A 19,825-nucleotide genomic window follows, 5' to 3' on the forward strand; every position below is an offset into this window, starting at 1 on the left:
TCTGTGTAATCTGTGACATTAAACAGCAGTGTGTTCTCTGTAATCTGTGACATTAAACAGCAGCCTGTGCTCTGTAATCTGTGACATTAAACAGCAGCCTGTTCTCTGTAATCTGTGACATTAAACAACAGCCTGTTCTGTGCAATCTGTGACATTTAACGACAGCCTGTAATCTGTAATCTGTGACATTAAACGGCAGCCTGTAATCTGTGACATTAAACAGCAGCCTGTTCTGTGTAATCTGTGACATTTAGTGGCAGCCTGTTCTGTGTAATATGTGACATTTAGTGGCAGCCTGTTCTGTGTAATATGTGAAATTAAATAGCAGTGGTGCTGTTCCACTGACTGTGTGTGTGTGTTTGTGTATGCGTGTGTGTGTATGTTTATGCGTGTGTGTGTGTGTGAGTGTATGTGTGTGTGTGTATGTCTCCATGTATGTATGTGTGTGTGTGTGTGTATGTTTCCTTGTGTGTGTGTGTGTGTGTGTGTGTGTGTGTGTGTGTTTCCATGTGTGTGTGTGTGTGTATGTTTCCATGTGTGTGTGTGTGTGCCCAGGGAAGGACTACCAGGAGCTCCGTGTACAGAAGCGTGAGCGTCGCCAGCCGGGCACCATCCCTGACCTGCCCTACCTGCACTGGGAGAGGACAGGGCAGCCCCCCGCCGGACCTTATTCTGTCAGTGCATGTCTGTGTGGGCGTAGGGGGGATGGGTGTGTGTGTGTAGTTCTTCCACTCTCTCCCTAATTAACACGTGTTCTGATCTGCTGGTTCCTTAACCCTGTTTGCAGACATGCATTCACACACACACACACACACACACACACACACACACACACACACACAAACATGCACAACAGATATGCAACAAACATGCAGTTTCACAGGTGTGAAATCACAAACGAATACACATAAACGTACACGAGCTCTGATACACACACACACATACACACACACACACACACGCACACACCATCTCCCAAATTACCCTGCACTCCCCCTCCCCTTGCCCCCCTCACTCATTGATACTTCTGTCAGTGCAGAGGAAGGGGGTAGACCCACAGTCAAGCCTTTCCAAGTTGGCAGCACTTTGTCAACAGGGAGCAAGGTGGTGGCAGAATGCTAAAGATGCTTCTCTGCCAAACTGTGTCTGTGAGGGTCTGGGTTCGAATCTCGGTCTTGCCCTTTCTTTCTCCCAAGTTTGACTGGAAAAATCGAAGTGAGCGTCTAGTCATTCGGGTGAGACGATAGATGGAGGTCCTGTGTGCAGCACGCGCATCATTTCATTTCATTTTGCCCATCGCCGACCCCTCGCCATCACACTCAGTTCTGGGCTGTTCTGGCCATTCCAGTCCAGTTGGTCCCTTGCTGCTTCAGCTCTGCCTCGGTATCTTGCCTCCAGCTGTTGCGAGGCCGGCCTCTCTTCCTCTTTCCCTGCGGGTTCCAGGTCAGGGCTACTCACGTTGTTGTCCTGGGTGTCAGAAGGGGAGTCCACCTTGCAGCTTCCTTTCGGCTTTCACTGCACTGCGTAATAAGTCTCCGGGACGGAGACCCTTCCTTGCCCAGGTGAATGTTTTGGTTCTTTGTCGTTGATGCTTCTGTAACTGGTCTTTTTTTCCTCCGGGCGAGGTGGTCCTGCCTTAGTCGCCTCTTACGACCTGCATGGCAGGGCAGCGGGTCTGTTCTACCAGTGCCCAGCCCACAGGGCAAAGCACGCACATGGCACACTGAAAAAAGAACCCATGTCAACATGGTTGTTGTCCTCTGGCAAAATTCAGTGTAAGAAATCCACTCTGGTAGGTACGCAGATACACATGCATGCACTCCAGGCCTAGCCAAGCGTGTTGGGTTACGCTGCTGGTCAGGCACCTGCCTAGCACGTGTGGTGTGGTGCGCATGGATTTGTCTGAGAGAGAGAGAGAATCTGAAACTGTAAAACAACAGTGCTCTGCGTAGAACAAAGGAGCTTTTGTTGTACGCTGGAGACACATTTGTTTTTTTAACTGATTAACTGTATTTTTGTATTTGTATCACTCTTTTGTCACAACAGATTTCTCTTTGTGAAATTCGGGCTGTTCTCCCCAGGGAGAGCGCATCGCTACACTGACAGTGCCACCCATTTTGGGGGTATTTTTTTCTGCCTGCAATTTTATTTGTTTTCCTATCGAAGTGGACTTTTCTACAGAACTTTTCCCAGGGACAACCTTTTTGTTGCTGTGGGTTCTTTTACGTGTGCTAAATGCATGCTGCACACGGGACCTTGGTTTATCATCTTAACTCAGTATGGCCAGTCCTCTCTTCTCCTCTACACAGACACCTCGAATGTCCAGTGGGTGTCTGAATGACCCAACCTTTAGCTTCCGTCTTCAGAACTGCGGTATTCTTTGTCAACATTCACCTCTTCAGTGTAAGAGCCTTCCGCTTGTAATATTTTGATGATGGTAATTGGGGTGAAACGCTGTTAACGTTGTCTCTTTCGCCGTTCGTATGGAGAGAGTTAACCGAATGACTAGCATCCAGACCACCACTCAAGGTCGTGTGGAGGGGTAGAAAATACTGGTGACCGTGCCGTGAACCGAACCAGTGCACTCAGATTCTGTCGCTTCCTAGGCGGACGCGTCACCTCTAGGCCATCACTCCACTGATTGACGTATTCCTGAGACTTTGGACACCATTTGTTTGTTAACTGATTCATTGATTTTGTTTGTTTTGTTAAACAAAGAGGCATTGTTGTACTCTCGGCACCATTTGTTTGTTAACTGATTCATTGATTTTGTTTGTTTGTTAAAGACGGGCGCAATAGCCGAGTGGTTAAAGCGTTGGACTGTCAATCTGAGGGTCTCGGGTTCGAATCACGGTGGCGGCGCCTGGTGGGTAAAGGGTGGAGATTTTTACGATCTCCCAGGTCAACATATGTGCAGACCTGCTTAGTGCCTGAACCCACTTCGTGTGTATATGCAAGCAGAAGATCAAATACGCACGTTAAAAATCCTGTAATCCATGTTAGCGTTCGGTGGGTTATGGAAACAAGAACATACCCAGCATGCACACCCCCGAAAACGGAGTATGGCTGCCTACATGGCGGGGTAAAAATGGTCATACACGTAAAAGCCCGTTCGTGTGCATATGAGTGAACGCAGAAGAAGAAGAAGTTTGTTTGTTTGTTAAACAGAGGAGGGTTGTTGTCTGCTGGACACACATCTGTTTGTTTAATTAATTGATTGCTGTATGTATACATCAGGCTCTGGACACCAAGGACCTGGCCGACGTCCACTCTCTGGTGAAGCCGGACGCTGAGAAATATTTCACTGAGCGACCAGGGAGCTCTGAGTCTGCCCCCAAACTGCCTGCCCTGGCCGAGAGTGAGTGTGTGTGTGTGTGTGTTGTGTGTGTGTGTGTGAGTGTGTGTGTGTGTGTGTGTGTGTGTTTTCATGTTGAGTGTGTGTGTGTGTGTATGTGTGGTGTGTGTTTGTGTTGAGTGTGTGTGTGTGTTTGTGTATGTGTGTGTGTAGAGTGTGTATGTGTGTGTGTGGTGTGTGTGTGTGTGTAGTTTGCGTGCGTGTGTGTAGAGTGAATGTGTGTGTGTGTGTTGAGTGTGTGTGCGTGTGTGTGTGTGTGTGTGTGAGTGTTCGTGTTGAGTGTGTGTCTGTGTGTGTAGAGTGTGTGTGTAGAGTGTGTGTGTAGAGTATGTGTGTGTTGAGTGTGATATAACATGACATTTTTTTCTTTTTCTGTTTACTCGGTTTCAGGGGTGCAACTTGAGTGGGGTTTTTAGCTGCTGCTTTTTTTTATGTGCATGGCCGTTTTTACCCTGCCATGTAGGCAGCCATGCACCGTATTCAGGGTTTTACATGCTGGGTGTATTTGTGTTTCCGTACCCCACCAGACTTTGACATGGACTGTGTTATCTGTATTATGTATATTTGATGGTTTGCATATGGATTGGCATCAAGGTTGTTCGGGCACTAACATGTCTGTACATATGTTCACTTGGGAGAATGGAAAAATTGTCTACCCTCAACCCGCCATACACAGCTAGCCAGGATACGAACCCTGGACCTGAGAGGATTGAAGATTCATCGCTGAACACCACTCACCTATTGCACCGTTTTGTTTCTGATGGCTGAGCGATCAGTGGATTGGCTGGTTGATGAAGCCCTGACCTGATGCATGGCTTGGTTTTATGTTGCAGCACTGCGGACAGCCTTTGACGAGAAATCGCTGTTCCCCAACTACATCCTGGACTTTGAGCGAAACATGAAGAACTATCACTCCATGATGCTGTCTGGCTCCCAGGTACGTCCTTCTTCTTCTTCTTCTGCATTCACTCGTATGCACACGAGTGGGCTTTTACGTGTATGACCGTTTTTACCCCGCCATGTAGGCAGCCATACTCCGTTTTCGGGGGTGTGCATGCTGGGTATGTTCTTGTTTCCATAACCCACCGAACGCTGACATGGATTACAGGATCTTTAACGTGCGTATTTGATCTTCTGCTTGCATATACACACGAAGGGGGTTCAGGCACTAGCAGGTCTGCACATATGTTGACCTGGGAGATCGTAAAAATCTCCACCCTTTACCCACCAGGCGCCGTCGCTGTGATTCGAAGCCGGGACCCTCAGATTGACAGTCCAACGCTTTAACCACTCGGCTATTGCGCCCGTCCCAGCTATGTCCACTTTCATCCAGACTTTGAGTGATTCATGAAGAACTATCACTCCATCATGCTATTCTGGCTCTCAGGTATGTCCACTTTCATCCACCGTCTGTCACAAGGTGTGTTGCTGTATTGAGAATGGGAATTGAAGGGTGTTGCTGTATTGAGAATTGAAGGGTGTTGCTGCATTGAGAATGGGAATGGAAGGGTGTTGCTGTATTGAGAATGGGAATAGAAGGGTGTTGCTGTATTGAGAATGGGAATAGAAGGGTGTTGCTGTATTGAGAATGGGAATAGAAGGGTGTTGCTGTATTGATTGAGAATGGGAATAGAAGGGTGTTGCTGTATTGATTGAGAATGGGAATAGAAGGGTGTTGCTGTATTGAGAATGGGAATAGAAGGGTGTTGCTGTATTGATTGAGAATGGGAATAGAAGGGTGTTGCTGTATTGATTGAGAATGGGAATAGAAGGGTGTTGCTGTATTGAGAATGGGAATCGAAGGGTGTTGCTGGGTGTTGCTGTATTGAGAATGGGAATCGAAGGGTGTTGCTGTATTGATTGAGAATGGGAATCGAAGGGTGTTGCTGTATTGATTGAGAATGGGAATCGAAGGGTGTTGCTGTATTGATTGAGAATGGGAATCGAAGGGTGTTGCTGTATTGTGAATGGGAATCGAAGGGTGTTGCTGTATTGAGAATGGGAATCGAAGGGTGTTGCTGTATTGATTGAGAATGGGAATCGAAGGGTGTTGCTGTATTGATTGAGAATGGGAATCGAAGGGTGTTGCTGTATTGATTGAGAATGGGAATCGAAGGGTGTTGCTGTATTGTGAATGGGAATCGAAGGGTGTTGCTGTATTGAGAATGGGAATCGAAGGGTGTTGCTGTATTGATTGAGAATGGGAATCGAAGGGTGTTGCTGTATTGATTGAGAATGGGAATCGAAGGGTGTTGCTGTATTGATTGAGAATGGGAATCGAAGGGTGTTGCTGTATTGTGAATGGGAATCGAAGGGTGTTGCTGTATTGAGAATGGGAATCGAAGGGTGTTGCTGTATTGATTGAGAATGGGAATCGAAGGGTGTTGCTGTATTGATTGAGAATGGGAATCGAAGGGTGTTGCTGTATTGATTGAGAATGGGAATCGAAGGGTGTTGCTGTATTGAGAATGGGAATCGAAGGGTGTTGCTGTATTGTGAGAATGGGAATCGAAGGGTGTTGCTGTATTGAGCATGGGAATCGAAGGGTGTTGCTGTATTGAGAATGGGAATAGAAGGGTGTTGCTGTATTGAGAATGGGAATCGAAGGGTGTTGCTGTATTGAGCATGGGAATCGAAGGGTGTTGCTGTATTGAGAATGGGAATCGAAGGGTGTTGCTGTATTGAGAATGGGAATCGAAGGGTGTTGCTGTATTGAGAATGGAATAGAAGGGTGTTGCTGTATTGAGAATGGGAATCGAAGGGTGTTGCTGTATTGAGAATGGGAATCGAAGGGTGTTGCTGTATTGAGAATGGGAATAGAAGGGTGTTGCTGTATTGAGAATGGGAATCGAAGGGTGTTGCTGTATTGAGAATGGGAATAGAAGGGTGTTGCTGTATTGAGAATGGGAATAGAAGGGTGTTGCTGTATTGAGAATGGGAATCGAAGGGTGTTGCTGTATTGAGAATGGGAATAGAAGGGTGTTGCTGTATTGAGAATGGGAATAGAAGGGTGTTGCTGTATTGAGAATGGGAATAGAAGGGTGTTGCTTAAAGCTGAGGAAAGTGGGAGGTGAAATCAGGTGAGGTAGCAATGCAACGTCCTTTAAATGAATGGAAGGTGTGTGATGTGGTGTGTGGTGTTGCTGAGGAAAGTGGGAGGTGAAATCAGGTGAGGTAGCAATGCAACGTCCTTTAAATGAATGGAAGGTGTGTGATGTGGTGTGTGTGTGTGTGTGTGTGTGTGTGTGTAAGATGTCGAAAACAGTACAGATGTTGACTTGTATCCGGCGACCCATGGCCCTATAAAGTGCGATACACACATGTACACATGTGGACACGTGTCTCCCCATCTTCCCTGTACTCACCTTCCCATTTTCACTCAGACAGGACAGTAGTCCTTCACGCTCTGTCCATCACTGGCATTCATGTAGTCCTTCACCGCTCTGTCCATCACAGGCATTCATGTAGTCCTTCACCGCTCTGTCCATCACAGGCATTCATGTAGTCCTTCACCGCTCTGTCCATCACTGGCATTCACATAGTCCTTCACCGCTCTGTCCATCACAGGCATTCACATAGTCCTTCACCGCTCTGTCCATCACAGGCATTCATGTAGTCCTTCACCGCTCTGTCCATCACAGGCATTCATGTAGTCCTTCACCGCTCTGTCCATCACTGGCATTCATGTAGTCCTTCACCGCTCTGTCCATCACAGGCATTCACATAGTCCTTCACCGCTCTGTCCATCACATCTCTGTCCATCACTGGCATTCATGTAGTCCTTCACTGCTCTGTCCATCACTGGCATTCACATAGTCCTTCACCGCTCTGTCCATCACAGGCATTCATGTAGTCCTTCACTGCTCTGTCCATCACAGGCATTCATGTAGTCCTTCACTGCTCTGTCCATCACTGGCATTCACATTGTCCTTCACTGCTCTGTCCATCACAGGCATTCATGTAGTCCTTCACCGCTCTGTCCATCACAGGCATTCATGTAGTCCTTCACCGCTCTGTCCATCACAGGCATTCACATAGTCCTTCACCGCTCTGTCCATCACAGGCATTCACATAGTCCTTCACCGCTCTGTCCATCACAGGCATTCATGTAGTCCTTCACCGCTCTGTCCATCACTGGCATTCACATAGTCCTTCACCGCTCTGTCCATCACTGGCATTCATGTAGTCCTTCACCGCTCTGTCCATCACTGGCATTCACATAGTCCTTCACCGCTCTGTCCATCACTGGCATTCACATAGTCCTTCACCGCTCTGTCCATCACAGGCATTCACATAGTCCTTCACTGCTCTGTCCATCACTGGCATTCACATAGTCCTTCACTGCTCTGTCCATCACGGGCATTCACATAGTCCTTCACCGCTCTGTCCATCACTGGCATTCACATAGTCCTTCACCGTTCTGTCCATCACAGGTATTCACATTGTCCTTCACCGCTCTGTCCATCACAGGTATTCACATAGTCCTTCACCGCTCTGTCCATCACGGGCATTCACATAGTCCTTCACCACTCTGTCCATCACTGGCATTCACGTAGTCCTTCACTGCTCTGTCCATCACTGGCATTCACATAGTCCTTCACTGCTCTGTCCATCACTGGCATTCACATAGTCCTTCATCGCTCTGTCCATCACTGGCATTCACATAGTCCTTCATCGCTCTGTCCATCATGGGCATTCACATAGTCCTTCACTGCTCTGTCCATCATGGGCATTCACATAGTCCTTCACTGCTCTGTCCATCACAGGCATTCACATAGTCCTTCACCGCTCTGTCCATCACGGGCATTCACATAGTCCTTCACTGCTCTGTCCATCACTGGCATTCACATAGTCCTTCACTGCTCTGTCCATCACTGGCATTCACATAGTCCTTCATCGCTCTGTCCATCACTGGCATTCACATAGTCCTTCATCGCTCTGTCCATCATGGGCATTCACATAGTCCTTCACTGCTCTGTCCATCACTGGCATTCACATAGTCCTTCATCGCTCTGTCCATCACTGGCATTCATGTAGTCCTTCACCGTTCTGTCCATCACGGGCATTCACGTAGTCCTTCACTGCTCTGTCCATCACGGGCATTCACATAGTCCTTCACCGCTCTGTCCATCACGGGCATTCACATAGTCCTTCACTGCTCTGTCCATCACGGGCATTCACATAGTCCTTCACCACTCTGTCCATCACAGGCATTCACATAGTCCTTCACTGCTCTGTCCATCACGGGCATTCACATAGTCCTTCACTGCTCTGTCCATCACGGGCATTCACATAGTCCTTCACCGCTCTGTCCATCACGGGCATTCACATAGTCCTTCACTGCTCTGTCCATCATGGGTATTCACATAGTCCTTCACCGCTCTGTCCATCACGGGTATTCACACTGTCTTTCTGTTCTTGTGCCCTTGCCTTCTTCCTTCTTCTTCTTCTCTGTCTCTGTCTTTCTCTCTGTTGATTTTTCTCTCCACCACAGGTTCATTCTCTTTACTGTTCTTAACTCTTTCCATACGAACGGCGAAAGAGACGACGTTAACAGTGTTTCACCCCAATTACCATCATCAAAATATTGCAAGCGGAAGGCTCTTATACTGAAGATGTGAATGTTGACAAAGAATACCACAGTTCTGACGACGGAAGCTGAAGGTTGGGTCGGTCATTCAGACACCCACTGGACATCTAGGGGTCTGTGTAGAGGAGAAGAGAGGACTGGCTGTACTGAGTGAGTTAAACCATACTTATTCTTTAGGTCTGTTTTTTTGTTTTTTTTAATTCACATATGGTCAGTTTCAGACTTCCAGCTGTGAAGAATTCACACGTGGTCAGTTTCAGACTTGTAGCTGTGAAGAATTCACACCTGGTCAGTTTCAGACTTGTAGCTGTGAAGAATTCACACCTGGTCAGTTTCAGACTTGTAGCTGTGAAGAATTCACACCTGGTCAGTTTCAGACTTGAAGCTGTGAAGAATTGACTTGAAGCTGTGAAGAATTCACACCTGGTCAGTTTCAGACTTGTAGCTGTGAAGAATTCACACCTGGTCAGTTTCAGACTTGTAGCTGTGAAGAATTCACACCTGGTCAGTTTCAGACTTGTAGCTGTGAAGAATTCACACCTGGTCAGTTTCAGACTTGTAGCTGTGAAGAATTCACACCTGGTCGGTTTCAGACTTGTAGCTGTGAAGAATTCACACGTGGTTGGCTTCTGACCCATAGCTGTGAAGACATCCATCACACGTATGTACTTGTGTCAGGAAAGAGATTCACTCCTTGTCTTGTTTATCTTCATTGTGACAGGCGCAACAGCTGAGTGGTGAAAGCTTTGGACTTTCAGTCTGAGGGTCCCAGGTTCGAATCCCGGTCACGGCACTTAATGGGTAAAGGGCAGAGATTCTTTCTGATCTCCCAGGTCAACATATGTGCAGACTTGCTTGTGCCTGAACCCCCTTTGTGTGTATATGCACACATAGGATTAAACACACACATTAAAGATCCTGAAATCCATATCAGCATTCGGTTGGTTATGGAAACAAGAACATACCCAGAATGCACATCCCTGCCTACCCCACCACCACCACCACCCGAAAATGGATTATGACTGCCTACATTGTGGGAGTAAAAACGGTCATGCACGCAAAAGCCCACTTGCCTACATGAGTGAACTTGAGAATTGCAGCCTGTAAAGGGAGAAGAAGAAGAAGAAGAGGAAGATTCTGTAACTGTGATGTATCGTGACGTGTTCCAAATAAAACACAGTGAACCCCAACACACTTAACACCGTTGCGGTCCCATGTGCGCGTGTTGCAGCAGAAGCCAAAGAACCTGAGGACCAGCCTGCAGAACATCGGCATGCAGATGGGGCAGCTGGGGGGGCCTCCGCGTATCCCGCAATCCCCCAGGAAGAGCATCAAGCCCAGCGGCGGTCTGTCCTTCAAGCTGAAACCCATCCCACAAACCCGCAAGAGCTCCGTGTCCACCCACGTGGAGTGAGGGCCTCCGTCAGTTACGGGAGAGGGAGAGGGGTGCCGGGGTTTTGGGAGGGGGGGGGGGGGATGATCTTGCCCCTTGCCACACTGGAGGCTGAAGCTTGGACACTAACATCCCCCAAAGACAGTTGACTTCCTTGCTGTATCCAGCAAGTAACGGACACAGTGGCGGGGTTTGGGTGGGGGGATGGGGGGCTGGGGGGGGGGGGGGTGATGACCTTGCCCCTTGCCACACTGGAGGCTGAAGACAGTCGACTTCCTTGCTGTGTCCAACAAGCAACGGACACAGCGGGACGGGGCAGTGTCACAGCAGCAGTGTGGACGAGGGTCTGTTCAGGCGATAGTTTTCACCTTGCATGGAGGGTGGTACTGTACTGTTAGCGGCCGTCCTGCACACAAACCTGAGAACAGCGACACACCTTTCCGAACGTTTGTCAGGGCAGTCACTGTTTTTCCTCTACATGTTCGCACACCAGTTTCTTTCTTTGATGTACGACTTTTTTTTTTTTATGTAACTTTGATTTGCGAAATGTTTAACTCACCTGGGCAAACTGAATCTGCGGGTGTGTCCGTTGTTGGCTGCCACTCAACCGTTAGTCCACTCCCTCCATTCCTCTGTCAAAACAGTCTTGTCCCAGCCCTGCGGTATGAACAGTGTGTGAATGCAGTGTTTTGTTTTTCTACCAGCACTGTGGTATGAACAGTGTGTGAATGCAATGTTTTTTTGTTTTTCTACCAGCCCTGCGGTATGAACATTGTGTGAATGCAATGTTTTGTTTTTCTACCAGCCCTGCGGTATGAACATTGTGTGAATGCAATGTTTTTTGTTTTTCTACCAGCCCTGTGGTATGAACATTGTGTGAATGCAGTGTTTTGTTTTTCTACCAGCCCTGTGGTATGAACATTGTGTGAATGCAATGTTTTGTTTTTCTACCAGCCGTGTGGTATGAACATTGTGTGAATGCAATGTTTTTTTGTTTTTCTACCAGCCCTGTGGTATGAACAGTGTGTGAATGCATGGTTTGTTTTTCTACCAGCCCTGTGGTATGAACATTGTGTGAATGCAATGTTTTGTTTTTCTACCAGCCGTGTGGTATGAACAGTGTGTGAATGCAATGTTTTGTTTTTCTACCAGCCCTGCGGTATGAACAGTGTGTGAATGCAATGTTTTTTGTTTTTCTACCAGCCCTGCGGTATGAACAGTGTGTGAATGCAGTGTTTTGTTTTTCTACCAGCCCTGCGGTATGAACAGTGTGTGAATGCAGTGTTTTGTTTTTCTACCAGCCCTGCGGTATGAACATTGTGTGAATGCAATGTTTTGTTTTTCTACCAGCCCTGCGGTATGAACATTGTGTGAATACAGTGTTTTGTTTTTCTGCCAGCCATGCAGTATGAACAGTGTGTGAATGCAGTGTTTTGTTTTTCTACCAGCCCTGCGGTATGAACATTGTGTGAATGCAGTGTTTTGTTTTTCTGCCAGCCATGCGGTATGAACATTGTGTGAATGCAGTGTTTTGTTTTTCTGCCAGCCATGCAGTATGAACAGTGTGTGAATGCAGTGTTTTGTTTTTCTACCAGCCCTGCGGTATGAACATTGTGTGAATGCATGGTTTGTTTTTCTACCAGCCATGCAGTATGAACATTGTGTGAATGCAATGTTTTGTTTTTCTACCAGCCCTGCGGTATGAACAGTGTGTGAATGCATGGTTTGTTTTTCTACCAGCCATGCAGTATGAACATTGTGTGAATGCAATGTTTTGTTTCTCTACCAGCACTGTGGTATGAACATTGTGTGAATGCAATGTTTTGTTTTTCTACCAGCCCTGCGGTATGAACAGTGTGTGAATGCAGTGTTTTGTTTTTCTACCAGCCCTGCGGTATGAACATTGTGTGAATGCAATGTTTTGTTTTTCTACCAGCCCTGCGGTGTGAACAGCGTGTGAATGCATGGTTGGAGGGAGGGAAAAGGGGGCCGGGGAGGGGGGGGGGGGGGGGGGACCGGTCATTCCATTGGTCTTATTTGCTGAACCATGGCTGGATTTTTGGGTTTTTTCTTTTCATTCTGGTTTGAGTGTGTGTGTGTGTGTGTTCTGTGATTTCTTTCTTTTCTTTGCTGTTCTTTGGGGGGGTTGGCTTTTTATTTCTAAATAAAAGAGACATTTTAGTCAGGGCTTTGAACATTTTTCTTTTCTTTTTATTTCTAAAGACGTTTTAGTCAGGGCTTTGAACATTTTTTTTTTAAATTTTTTTTTTTATTACAATAATGAATTCTTGTAAGCATGTTTATATTTGTTAAGTACATACATATAATGAAACTGATTTGTTTAGGGCACGTAAAAATTTTTCAGGCTTTCCATACACCCAAATGAGAAAGATATCTACTCAAACACGAGGGATTTAACTTATCTGTTGATCTTTAATGAGCTTTGAAGATAATTTGAGGATTTTTTTTTCACTTGCAATATTATTTATTTATTTATTTATTTACTTCATTGACACATTGGTGATAATAGTCTTCAGAAAACAGAAAGAGGCCACATTAAAGACTTAAGCTGTGCCAGCAGTTTGCTGATCGTTTGTCTCAGTCACAAAAGATTGACATTTATCTTGTATCCAATGGTTTGCAATGAAAACAGGCACACATTGACTGAGGAGGATTGTTTTGTATTTTGGTGATGACATGTGTAGTACTTTCTTTTGACTGTGATAACATTGCTGCTGGCTGTTTTACTGTTTCATTGTTTGCAGCACCTCTCCTCAGCTTCTGTGTCTTTCTTGTGGTGTATATAATTTTTTTTTTTTTCTGTGTACATAACTTTTGGCAGTTTGTTGTTTATTTAGAATTTAAATTTTTAGTCATTGGAATGCTATGTAAAACCTTTAGTGAAAGAGTGTGTATATGTGCATAGTGTGTGTGTGTGTTTGTGTGGTATGTGTACATGAACGCATGCATGCGTGCGTGTGTGTGTGTGTGTGTGTGTGTGTGTGTGCATGCATGCAAGAGAGAAATGTGTATATAAACAGGCATCTCAGAATGAATGTGTGCATTACAGGACTTGACTTTGCAAGGTCTGCATTGTAACAGAGGAAACATACTGACAAGCAGAGAAGAGAGAGAAAGGGAGCACGCTGGAGAGAGAGAGAGAGAAAGGGAACACGCTGGAGAGAGAGAGAGAGAAAGGGAACACGCTGGAGAGAGAGAGAGAGAGAGAGAAAGGGAGCACGCTGGAGAGAGAGAGAGAGAGAGAGAGAGAAAGGGAGCATGCTGGAGAGAGAGAGAGAGAGAAAGGGAGCATGCTGAAGAGAGAGAGAGAGGGAGGGAGCACGCTGGAGAGAGAGAGAGAAAGGGAGCACGCTGGAGAGAGAGAGAGGGAGCACGCTGGAGAGAGAGAGAGAGAGAAAGGGAGCACGCTGGAGAGAGAGAGAGAGAGAAAGGGAGCATGCTGGAGAGAGAGAGAGAGAGAGAAAGGGAGCACGCTGGAGAGAGAGAGAAAGGGAGCACGCTGGAGAGAGAGAGAGAGAGAGAGAGAGAAAGGGAGCACGTTGGAGAGAGAGAGAGAGAAAGGGAGCACGCTGGAGAGAGAGAGAGAGAGAAAGGGAGCATGCTGGAGAGAGAGAGAAAGGGAGCACGCTGGAGAGAGAGAGAGAGAGAAAGGGAGCATGCTGGAGAGAGAGAGAAAGGGAGCACGCTGGAGAGAGAGAGAGAGAGAAAGGGAGCATGCTGGAGAGAGAGAGAGAGAGAAAGGGAGCACGCTGGAGAGAGAGAGAAAGGGAGCACGCTGGAGAGAGAGACAGAGAGAGAAAGGGAGCATGCTGGAGAGAGAGAGAGAGAGAGAGAAAGGGAGCACGCTGGAGAGAGAGAGAGAGAAAGGGAGCACGCTGGAGAGAAAGAGAGAAAGGGAGCACGCTGGAGAGAGAGAGAGAGAGAGAGAAAGGGAACACGCTGGAGAGAGAGAGAGAGAAAGGGAGCACACTGGAGAGAGAGAGAAAGGGAGCATGCTGGAGAGAGAGAGAGAGAAAGGGAGCATGCTGGAGAGAGAGAGAGAGAGAAAGGGAGCACGCTGGAGAGAGAGAGAGAAAGGGAGCACGCTGGAGAGAGAGAGAGAGAGAAAGGGAGCACGCTGGAGAGAGAGAGAGAGCATGCTGGAGAGAGAGAGAGAAAGGGAGCATGCTGGAGAGAGAGAGAGAGAAAGGGAGCACGCTGGAGAGAGAGAGAGAGAGAAAGGGAGCATGCTGGAGAGAGACAGAGAGAGAAAGGGAGCACGCTGGAGAGAGAGAGAGAGAGAAAGGGAGCACGCTGGAGAGAGAGAGAGAAAGGGAGCACGCTGGAGAGAGAGAGAGAAAGGGAGCACGCTGGAGAGAGAGAGAGAGAAAGGGAGCACGCTGGAGAGAGAGAGAGAGAGAAAGGGAGCACGCTGGAGAGAGAGAGAGAAAGGGAGCACGCTGGAGAGAGAGAGAGAGAGAGAAAGGGAGCACGCTGGAGAGAGAGAGAGAGAGAAACAAGAGAGGGAGATGTTGTGTGCCCAGTCAAGGCCGACATTCTTAACTCATTCCATACATACCTGTACAAATTAACCTCAACATATTTATGTTAAAAAGATATTAGAAATTAATAACTGTGTGCGTGTTTGTTGTTAGTTATTAACTCTTATACTCCACCGGCCTTACATCATTGAGCAATGACCCTGCTAAGCCAAACACCAGTCTCACAAACAGCAAGAGTTTGCTGTACTGTCAGTGGAACACCTCTTCCACTTTGAACTTCTCACCATGGCCGTCCATTTTACAAGACAGTCGGGGAAATTCTCTGTCGCTTACAGCCAGTGTTTTACCTCAGTGAAGATACTTGAAGATTGTAAGCATTAACTCTTTCCATACGAACGGCGAAAGAGACAACGTTAACAGCGTTTCACCTCAGTTACCATCATCAGAATATCAGTTGCAAGCGGAAGGCTCTTATACTGAAGAGGTGAATGTTGACAAAGAATACCACAATTCTGACGACGGAAGCTAAAGGTTGGGTCATTCTGACACCCACTGGACATCCGAAGGGTCTGTGTGTAGAGGAGAAGAGAGGACTGACCGTACTGAGTGAGTTAAACTGAATATGAAAAGCAAAGAAAAACAGACGAGCAGTGACAATGACTACTTGAGATGGGGACAAGCGGTAGTGAAAGGGTTAAACACAAATTGTTGGTACAGTGTTTTGGGGGGGGTTTTGGGGTTTTTTTTTCTCTGTGGTGTTCATTTTTTTCTGGTGATTTTGAACCCAGTGCCTTGTTTGGTGGTGTGCACGATGCACACAATGCAGAACAGTGTTCTGACAGCAGAGGAAGATGAATAGTACAACAGTAACGGTATGCACGTGCTTTTTGGCCTTTCTGTTGTGTTTGCAATATAATTGAATGAATTTTTATGTGTGGAAGTATGTGATTTGTTCTATGTGTATGCGTGTGTGTGTGTGTGTGCATGCGTATGCGCGCATGTGTGTGTGTGTACGTGTGTGTATCGCGCTTTTATAGGGGAAGCCATGATCGTGGCACGGCATTGCACTCTACCGGAAGCTGTGTGTTGTGTGTGCCTGCTGTTCACACATACACACACACATATATATACATACACACATACACATACACACATATACATACGCACGCGCGCGCACATATTCACCCGCATAATCACACACAAACACACACACACGTACACACACACACACACACACACGCACGCACGTATTCATACACAAACACTCACATGCACACACACACACATAGAGATACGGACACACGCACGCATGCACATACTAGCACACATAATCACACACCCACTCACACGCGCTCACACACACACTGACTGGTGCACGCACGCACACACGCACAATCACACACACACAGAGTTTTGCCATTGTAAGATTAAGGATGGATACTTTTCGTATTGCAGTAATGAAATAAAGAGAGGGAAGAACTGAGAATGAAACAACGAAAGGAAAGAAACATAAAAGATGAAAAAAAAAATGAAAAAAAAAAGAAAGTAAGAAATAATGTGCTTTGTGTGGTCAGTCCCATGTACCCCACTGAAGGCCGATGTTTCCCTAAATTTTCTCTTGACCAGATCAAAGTTCTAACCAGATCTGTATTCCCCCAAGGTCTGTGTTCCCCTGGGTCTAATGTGACTGCTGGCCGCCAACCACTGCTGACCACTGCTGTCCACAGAACACCACCTACCACCTCTGACCACTGACCACCTCTGACAACCACTGACAACTAACTACAAGCTTTTGCTGAATACATTTTCAGCTTGATGCTGTAGCCACTAGCTGACTCAACAAGTCCTTTTCTGTTGTGCGTTCAGTGGGTTTGGCAGGATTATATCATCGCCTGAAACCCCAGCTGTCCCTTTTCATGGCATCAAGCATCCCCGAAAGCGGAGTATGGCTGCCTATATGGCGGGGTCAAAACGGTCATACACGTAAAAGCCCACTCGTGTGCACACGAGTGAACGTGGGAGTTGCAGCCCACGAATGCAGAAGAAGAAGAAGGCATCAAGCTCTCATCCAATGCAATATTTTCTGCAGGGTACAAGAACTTGTGAAGGAAGGGGTGAAGTTTGAACAAACTGTCCCCTGCTTGGACTGTTTTGATCAGTGTTGTGAATGACAGGAACAACGGCTGCTATCGGCTCCAGCCGGTTCCAGGAGGTGCAGGTGCCAGAAGTGGTGAGGACAGTCTGGCCTCCATACACCATTCATTGCACACTATGTGTGTGTGTGTGTGTGTGTGTGCTTGTGTGTGTGTGTGTGTGTGTGTGTTTCTGTGTGCTTGTGTGTTTGCATCTGCATATTTGTGATTGCCGAATGAGAATACTCCATTACTGCTCTGTGCTCTCTTATGCACATTCTCTTAAACGGTCAGACATGGATACGTCGAGGATACTCCTAATATAAAGTAGCTGCAACCCCGAAACAACTACATTGTCTGCCTGTCGAAAACCAAGAAATGAATACAAATTGTCTACTCTTGCACTGCATCCTTTTGGTGGTCTACTTGTGTGCTGATCATTGTGTCTTTCAGTTCATGGTCCTGCGGAAAACCTTGAGCCCAGGTCTGAAAAGCACTTGACATTCCTTGCACCAAGTCTATCTTTGACAACAGATCCTTCCAGTAACAGCCACCCCCAGTAAAAGCACTTGACATTCCTTGCACCAAGTCTATCTTTGACAACTGATCCTTCCAGTAACAGCCACCTCCCAGTAAAAGCACTTGACATTCCTTGCACCAAGTCTATAGTAAAAGCACTTGACATTCCTTGCACCAAGTCTATCTTTGACAACAGATCCTTCCAGTAACAGCCACCCCCAGTGTGCAGTTCTCTCCCTTGGTATATACACCTTGGGCCTCCTTCACTTTCAGTTCTTTCAGCATTTAAAAACTTCGCTTCAAAGTGCTGCTGTTAAATCAGACATTTCATGACCTGCAGTTTTGTGTGTGTATAGACCTGTAGGTATTCCTGTGTTGTTTCTGTGTGTGTGTGTGTGTGTGTGTGTGCATGCAAGTGAAGTAGCCAATACCCGAAACTAACTTGGGTAAATCATACTGTGTGTGTACAGAGAGAGAAATAAAAGATGTTTTTTCACACAGAACTCTTACTTATTTAAGCAGGCTGCAAAGCAAATGTCATTGTAAAACTGCTTTATAATGTGCGTGTGATGTGTACACAAGTTTTGTGGCGCTGCCAGGCCTAGGTGTTAGGACAGGACACCACCACCAGGTTGCTGCTGAGGTGAACTTTGTTGTTCACAACACAATCACTTCAACATTTCTTTAGTAAAATAATAAAACAAAAATTGACATCAATACTTCTTTGTCCACTGGTTGTTGAGAGAGATAGAGTGTGTGTGTGTGTATGTTAGAGGCTGAAAAGACCACGCAAGTGTAGAGACAACTGCTTCACATGTCTGAGGGATGTCACTTATAACAAAGTACTTGTGCTTGTACATTCGGATATTTATCACACTGGTGGTCCCAAGGTTGTCATAGCCGAGGGGTGGCAATGGGGACAAGCTCCCATTGTCTATAAGATGCCCCTCACGGCGCGCGCCTCCAACAGCCTCTGACAATTAAGTCCAGCTCCTAGCCTGCTCGTGTGGCTTAGATATAAACCCGGCGGAACTGCTACTACTGATAGAAGAAGGGGCAAAGGCGGGTTACCTGGCGCCTGAAAACCAGTGCTTTGGGTAGATGGGGCTCATCAGTCTGGGAAGACAGCTCATCTAAGAGAAGGAAAACTCTGATTTCAAAACCTCCGCTGCCTTGCAGCCATACCCACTCATAGGAAAGGCTTCGGGAGTCAACCCTGAGGAAAAGTCTGGGCAGATGGAGTCCGTTAGCCTCAGCAGGCAGTCCTTCCAAGAGAAGGAAAACTCCCAAGAGAAAACACGGCCAACTGTAAACCGTTACCAGAACAGGAGATCACCGAAGATGGCGCAACAGTGGCCTCTCTAAGGGGCGTGATCTAGTCAAAACCGGCTGTGCACACACTCTATGACATATGGCTACGCAGACATCACACGGGTATCTGTCACAAGACTCTCTTTTTCACTGATGTGCGCATGCATGCACAAGCACACACCCACAAACTCACGCACTACCATGCACACACAAAAACACACACACACACACAAATCCTGTGATATTCTGTTTCAGTCAGTTATAATCACCCACACAGTGTGACCCGAACACAGCTGTCACCATACTCCACCTTCACTCCCACTCACAGTGCACACAGTGTTCAGGACAAAAATACTCAACACCACAGTCCTCAAATCCATTCACAGGCAAACAATTCCTACCACATCAAACAATCCCTACCACATCAAACAATTCTTACCACATAAATATTGGACATCACCCTATCTTCATACTCATTCAGTATCAGTAGCTCAAGGAGGCGTCACTGCGTTCGGTCAAATCCATATACGCTACACCACATCTGCCAAGCAGATGCCTGACCAGCAGCATAACCCAACGCGCTTAGTAAGGCCTTGAGAGAGAGAGAGAGAAAAAAAAAGAATAAATAAATACTCATTCAAAGCTCAAACAATTCTCCTGACAGATACTCAGCACCATCCTGCCTGGTGCCAGTGGACTTCACAACTGAGGGCACAATTCTGTTTCAGTTTCTCAAGAAGGTGTCGCTGCGTTCATGTACGCTACACATCTGCTTGGCAGATACATGACAGCACTTAACCCTTTGAGCCCTGACCACCGCTTTACTGGTGGTGGGGAGGGGTGGCATAATGCCTGGCCACCGGTTGAGCGGTGCGTAAACACTTGTGTCATGTTTTGCTACTGGTTGACTTATATTGAAGAGCCAATCAGAAAAACCGTAATATTCTGATGCCAGCAAATGCAGTACCAACATTGCCGCGCCCCCTCACTGTGTTTTGTGCATCTGTGCTTTGGATAAAAAAG

The 19,825-nt window shown here is 46.7% G+C and overlaps 1 protein-coding gene across 3 annotated transcripts in view; it reads left to right on the forward strand.

Annotated features, from left to right (window-relative positions):
• LOC143278079 (cilia- and flagella-associated protein 337-like) overlaps positions 1-10,482 on the forward strand; it is a 74,728-nt gene extending 64,246 nt beyond the window's left edge. Inside the window, exons 26-29 of one of the 3 annotated variants that reach the window (XM_076583112.1) lie at positions 556-674; positions 3,238-3,358; positions 4,189-4,292; positions 10,177-10,482. In XM_076583112.1, the coding sequence (XP_076439227.1) occupies positions 556-674; positions 3,238-3,358; positions 4,189-4,292; positions 10,177-10,359 (527 nt within the window). In that variant the 3' untranslated portion in view covers positions 10,360-10,482. The remainder of the gene's footprint in view (positions 1-555; positions 675-3,237; positions 3,359-4,188; positions 4,293-10,176) is intronic. The other 2 variants (XM_076583114.1, XM_076583113.1) reach the window with 2 other exon arrangements.
• Positions 10,483-19,825: the final 9,343 nt, after the last annotated feature.

Source organism: Babylonia areolata, chromosome 35, assembly GCF_041734735.1.
Source record: "Babylonia areolata isolate BAREFJ2019XMU chromosome 35, ASM4173473v1, whole genome shotgun sequence".
NCBI classification, from domain to species: Eukaryota; Metazoa; Mollusca; class Gastropoda; order Neogastropoda; family Buccinidae; genus Babylonia; species Babylonia areolata.